The sequence below is a fragment of the Dasypus novemcinctus genome, chromosome 5 (genome assembly GCF_030445035.2).
Source record: "Dasypus novemcinctus isolate mDasNov1 chromosome 5, mDasNov1.1.hap2, whole genome shotgun sequence".
NCBI classification, from domain to species: Eukaryota; Metazoa; Chordata; class Mammalia; order Cingulata; family Dasypodidae; genus Dasypus; species Dasypus novemcinctus.
This window is the reverse complement of record NC_080677.1, coordinates 26,642,167-26,648,724: the sequence shown is the minus strand read 5'-3', so window position 1 is coordinate 26,648,724 and position 6,558 is coordinate 26,642,167. Positions and strand designations below refer to the sequence as shown.

The following is a 6,558-nucleotide window of genomic DNA, read 5'->3' as shown; positions in this document are numbered from 1 at the left end:
GCTAAGAAATTTGGACTTCATTCAGTAAGCAGTGGAGAGACAAAGTCTGTAAACGTAAGGATGTGCTCTAAGAAAACTGATTTAGAATCAAATCCTTCTTTAGTTAAGGCCTAAACCTATTTTCAACTGGAACTGCCCAAGAAAATCACCTCTTGTGCTTTGGAAGATACCCTTGCTGGGTATGTCCCACCAAAGATTCTGGCTCAGGCATCATCCCAAACTTTTAAAAGAATCCCAGATGAGTCTGAAATGCAACCACATTTGAAAGCCACTGGTCTAAAACTAATATATTGATCTGAGTTTTTGTTGATTCTGTATGGTTCAAATGAGACAATAAAAATGGAAAGTCAAATATATACATGGCCAAGAATATTCTGAAGAAACCATCTATAATAAGCTAAGCTGACTCAGTAAAACCAAAACTAAAAGCATTGTTGTACCATAACCATCACAAAAGAAAAACAGATGCTGAATATATACAATTTATTTAATAAATTAATGTCATTCAAAATACAGTGCCAGAACATTATGCAGTTGAACATGCTAGTAATGTTTGTCATGAAGCACCTGTGCTCATGTTAGATTGGCGGCGCCCCGCTACTGCTAGTGGTTCCTGGGATTAATGCCAGAGCAGCACTAGTTACCTGCTCTTCCGCACAGCTAGTGCAGAGAATTCCTGAACAGTTCACCTCCCTAATCCTAACCCCCCCCCAACACACACAGTCACAGGTTAAAAAAAAAACACACCCTGACAGCTAATGGATATCTAAACACAATCACTCTACAGTAATGCTTGTTATTAAATTAACGAAGATGTAATGACCTGGTTAACCCACTCTAAATCTTTAAGATGGAGAAATACATCAGCAGCAGGTAATTTTATGCATGAGCCAATATTAACGTAATACAGAAAGTGGAGTCGTTTACTGATTAAAGCTCCACACAGACCCGCACAATGAGAGGCCAGCAATTCTTACTGCAAGCCCAGCAACTTAAGTCCACACCTGGTAAAGGACCAGCGGTTTGGAAGACTTTATTCTAGATAAACAAGTATAAGTTAGTGAAAAGAGAATACATGCACCTAATAGTATAGACTGATCCTGCAGTCATAGCTTTCCTGTGTAATACCATAAAATGGAAGATCTTCCTCAACTATATAGTATAGGATTTAGACAGCATTTCTATACCATCATGGACATTAGTGTTAAGTGCAGCTGAATTCATTACACTGGAAAACACTGTATTCCAGGACTTCAGAACAGAAGCACAGGAATAAAATACATACACTGAAATAAACTCAGCACAATTTGTGATATACCACACTAGGAACAGGAGACTACCTTTTATAAGTGAACCTTCTGAGCTGTACATACACAGGGCTAATGATCTGTTAGATAATCCAGATTCTTAAGCTTTCATGATACACATAAAAGTTTCTCAATTATTGGATAATCTATTTCATATTATGGAAGCATATCTTTCTGTAAGACTCACTGATATATATTATACTGATGCAAATATTTTTAAGGTAGGGCATAAAAATAAAATTTATCAAAGATAGATTTTTATGTACTCATATTTAGTCTTTTCATAGCCTCTCTCATTTAGCAAAGAAAATGACAAAAGCACATAAACAAGGCGTGCACTCCCTGAACTCCCCAATTATACAGGTGGTAGTGCAACCATCTCTCCATCCAGTTCAAACTCCTCTGTCCCATCAGGTGAAAAAAGGTAAGTTGGTGGTTTCCATGGAGATTCTTCAAGGCAGGATGGATAAAGTTTCCCCACAGTGCATCGAAAATCTCTCCCTAAGTCCCACAGCACACGTTCAGATATATGCTGCCGCAGAGACCACCGGTCAAGTTCCAGATCATACTGGTAGGTAACATACTTAGCTCTCTCATTTAAGTGGGTTTCTCGCATAAACACACACAGAGAATTAGAGATCACAACAGCTCTAACACAGGGGTCAGAGTACCTTTTAGCAGGGATGTTGGCTGCCATTTTCCACTCATTTTTATTCACATCATAAATTTCCACAGTTACTGAAGACCCATCTACAGTGCCAGAGGGGAGTCTTATGCCAGAATTGGTGGCAATATGCAACCCTCCAATATAGAAAATTTTATCACCAAAAGCTGCAGCTGAAGCAAAGGACCTGCTAGTCTGTCTCATGGCCATTTCTACCCATGAATCAGACCTTGGAAAATAACAGTACATGAGGTTCAGTGTCATCACATAAATGCAGTCATGAACGACAACTGCTGCACTCCATTGCCAAGCACAAGGTAAGGGGCTTACCATTGTCCACTCATCCTTCTCAGTGTCATATCTTTCTACGGTCCTCCGATTAAGTTCTCCACCTACACTATCTCCTCCAATTGCATAGATATAGCCTTCACAGCAAACCAAAGATGGTTTTATGCGAACAAAAAGCATTGGGGTCTTTGGAAACCAGGTATTTTGCTGTGCATCAAACCAATAAAAGCAATTCACAGTTCTGAAGGCAGTCTGAAGTTTGCTTGTTTTACTGTGATTTGTTTTTGTATTTTTCAGAGGAACCTGACCTCCTGCTATATAGATGTCATTATCCGGAGTTACAACGGTTCCAACCTTATGCAAATCAGCTGGAGGGCTGCACAGCTTGTAAACTTTTTCTGCCTGGGGACTGTAACAGACAGAAGAGTAAAGACTACAAGGATTTTCTGAAGATGCTTCAATGAAAATCATCATCTCCTCTTTAGTCATGCCAAGTCTTGGTTTGAAAAACTTGGGCATGGACTTATATAGACCTTGAACCACCACAGACTTATCATTGGGTGGCAGACCTTGAAACCAAGCTCTTTGTGTTACTTCTGAAAGTGCATCAATTCTGATTTGGCTAAGAACTGAAGACAAATACTGTGATCGTGACTCTGTGTTGTACTCTAGCCACAGCATAGCCGCTTCACGAACTGTCTCTTCCTTTTCTACATTTAAATTGTCACTACTGAGAATGTCTACCAGTAGGTCATGGGACAGCTGCAGGAAAGCTTCCTGGTGATACACAGCAGTGAACTTGTGCTCCACCATTCTTTTAGCACTTTGTTTTAATTCCTCGCAACTGAAGAGATCAGCAAAACTAAGCAATCGCACGCAGTTCTCTGCATTTATTTTTTTAATTAAATATTCTCGACAACGTTGTAACACATCTTCTACCTAAAATGAGAAAAAATAAATAAGGGCAGGAGAAATAAATTTATTTCTATGTAAGGCATAGGTATATTAATCAGATCCCTACACTATGTTTTTTATTTTCGGTAATAGTAAAAATCAAAGACTATGCCTACGCTGGCACTTCCTCTTCCTATCCAGTGGGCCTGCTTCAATGTCCATTTAGGAACCAGTCCAAAAGGTACTTAATAAAACAAATAGCCTTAAGGGAAAGATAAAGAAATTCATGCATGAAATCTTTTCTAAACTTTAAAAAAATGTAATTGAAAAACCAAACGAAGATTTCTAAAGAAATCATAGTACAGAAAATGATTATTGTTGAAATAATAGAAATTTGTTTTTCTCAGATTGGACAAGGCAGACATATAAAACCAGGAAATCATGCACAATGGCTAGAGAAGTATTACTATTTGCCTTATCCCTACAGGTAAGAAAACCAAAAGAAGAAACAAGAACATTTATTTGGAATTATAAATCACCTACATTTACATGACTCATCTTAATCACTCACTCCAAGTTTCTTGGATTTTTTTCCCTAAGAAGGAAACTTAGAACTGCTACCTACTTTATTTATTCAGCATCACAGTGGTTAACTAGCAGTGTTCAAGGAGTCAGGCTGCTTAGGTTCAAAACTTGGACCGGACAGCCACTACACCTAGGGAAGTAACTTTGCCTCTCTAAACCTCACTTTTTTTCTTGTAAAAACTGGGGAAATAATAGTTGTCTACCTAAAATGATTACTGTGAGATTAGATGAGAATCTATATAAAGCATATATCTGGCATATAAAATATATTTCACATGGTCAAAGGTGAAGAGTCATCTCAATAATCATAACATACGCTATCCCAGGTGACCCAGTCCAAGAGGGAGCCTGTTTTGCATCTGGGCAGGCATATGCACATGCATACACACAATTCATTAACATGGCAGAAAAAAATTATAAGGAACAGTGTCAACATTAATCAGTAACCAAGTTTACTGGAGTCCAAATTTCTTTAAATTTTTCAATTTCTTAGCAATCCTGGCTTTAAAACAAAGTAATGAAAACTTGCAAGCTAGGGAAAGATGGTGCTTATAGTAAGCATTTCCTGCTTTCAAGTTGGAATTTAGAATGTGAATGCCTCTGATTCTAAAGCACAGGAAGTTAAAACAGCCCCACTTTCCCCAGAGTTGTAGGTACACCAGGACACTGCGTAACAGGGAAAAAGAGTATAAGAATAAAAAGACAGGAGGCTACGTAAGGTGCTGGTTGCATTCTCATTCCCAGAGTTAATACCACCCAGGTACTGGCATTTGGCCAGTGTAATTCATTCAGCACAAATTTATCAAGTACCTACTAAGTATCATGAACTGTACTCCCCAAATTCAGCCTTTGGTTTGCAGGTTTTCCCCTTGGAGAAACTTTCTATTACTGAAATACAAACTGTAAATTCCAAAACATGGAAGAAAATAGGGAAATACTTTAATATTCCTTTCAAAATACAAAAAGAGACCATGAGGAGAAGTAGAGTAAAATAGCTTAGCTTATGACAGGAAAATGTATCCGTTTCTGGAAAAAAATAAATTAGAATTCATGTATAAAAACTGCATACCTGCAGGAAGCAAGCTGTTTCATAAAGCTGTTCTACAGTGCTGTCATTTATTGCCAAGTTACCCGTGTATGCATAAGTTATTATTATCTGTAAGGTGGCCGCATCAACATTCCTCAGGTGTACATGGGTTTGTTTGCTTTCACTTAGTCCACTCATGAACATGGCCCTATAAGAGACAAAGGGAAAAAACAGCATAAGAGTTTAGTGTAAAATAAATGATAGGGCTAAAAAGAAAAACTAGACATCGTAAGACAAATACTTGTTTAAGGCATTTTATGATGGACAACATATAGACAAGAATTTTTTTGTTTTTTATCTTTTTTAAAAAAGAGACACTTAAAATCACACAAAATGTTATAGGCAAGAGTTTTGAGGAAGGAAACAGAAAAGTATAATCCAATGCCAAAGATATACTAGGCTTTTCTACACCACCATTCTCAGTGAACACAGAATTCATTTACTCCTTATATCCATACAATGGAAAACCACTCGGCAATAAAAAGGAACTAAGTATTGTAATATTTACAATATAAATGAACTCAAAACATGCTTAGTTAATAAGCCAAAAAAAAACCACTTACTGTTAAGATTCCATTTATATGAAATGTTCAAAAACAAAAAGGCAAATATATAGACAGAGGTAGATGTGTGATTACTTAGGGTTGAGGGAGAGAATGGGGAGTGAGAAGGGAGAGCCGCAAGGTGTTGGAAATGCTCTAAAATTAGACTATGGAAAAGAGGGCACAACTCTATATAAACAAACAAATTCATTTAATTGTATACTTAAAATAGGTAAATTTTATGGTATGTAAATTATATCTTGATAAAGAGTTAAATTCATTCACTCAAGATGACTTCCTAAAAACTACGCAGTACATTTTCTTAAAAACTTACTTTGAAGAAACAGTAACTATGCTGGAAAAGCAGTAGGCATTGCAGAGAATGCAAAGTAGAATGCCAATATAAAAGTGAGAAGAAAAATCAACGCAAAGAACGTTACTGCATACACAGGAGAGAAAACTTCTGCCTTTACTTATGCCAACAGTGACTAGCTTGGGTCTGCAAGGACAAGGAAATGCAGAAGGCATTCAAATGGGTAAAAGAGTCAGAGTAGAGGGAAATGGACTTTGGCCCAGTGGTTGGGGCATCCCTCTACCACATGGGAGGTCCGCGGTTCAGACCCCGGGCTTCCTTGACCCGTGTGGAGCTGGCCCACGCGCAGTGCTGATGCGTGCAAGGAGTGCCGTGCCACTAAGAGGTGTCCCCCGCCTGGGGGAGCCCCACGCGCAGGGAGTGCACCTGTGGGGAGAGCCACCGAGCGCGAAGGAGAGTGCAGCCTGCCCAGGAATGGCGCTGCCCACACTTCCCGTGCCGCTGACGACAACAGAAGCGGACAAAGAAACAAGACGCAGCAGATGGACACAGAGAACAGACAGACAACCGGGGGAGTGGGGGGGAATTAAATAAATAAAAATAAATCTTTAAAAAAAAAAAAAAAAGAGTCAGAGTAGAACATAAAAACCACTTGTTCAAGCAGTATGGCGAAACATAAAAGGTTCATGCAGGGAACTGGAAAATGAGGTTGCAAAGATAAATGGCAGATCACAAAGTATCTTTAAGATGAGACAAAAAAAAGTCTGAGCTTTTTCCTCTACATAGTAGAGAATACTGAAGGGTTCTGAACACGGATTTAGCATGAAAAAAAAAATGTACTGTAGGACGAATACTCGTGTACTGACAGACCTCAAGAG

The 6,558-nt window shown here is 38.4% G+C and overlaps 1 protein-coding gene across 3 annotated transcripts in view; it reads right to left on the bottom strand.

Moving 5' to 3' along the window:
• Positions 1–466: 466 nt before the first annotated feature.
• KBTBD2 (kelch repeat and BTB domain containing 2) overlaps positions 467–6,558 on the bottom strand; it is a 28,368-nt gene continuing 22,276 nt past the window's right edge. For all 3 annotated transcript variants that reach the window (XM_004463297.5, XM_058296797.2, XM_023590177.3), the window contains 2 exons: positions 4,808–4,973; positions 467–3,198 (listed from right to left, as the gene is read on the bottom strand). In XM_004463297.5, coding sequence (XP_004463354.1) covers positions 1,663–3,198; positions 4,808–4,973 — 1,702 coding nt within the window. In that variant the 3' untranslated portion in view covers positions 467–1,662. The remainder of the gene's footprint in view (positions 3,199–4,807; positions 4,974–6,558) is intronic.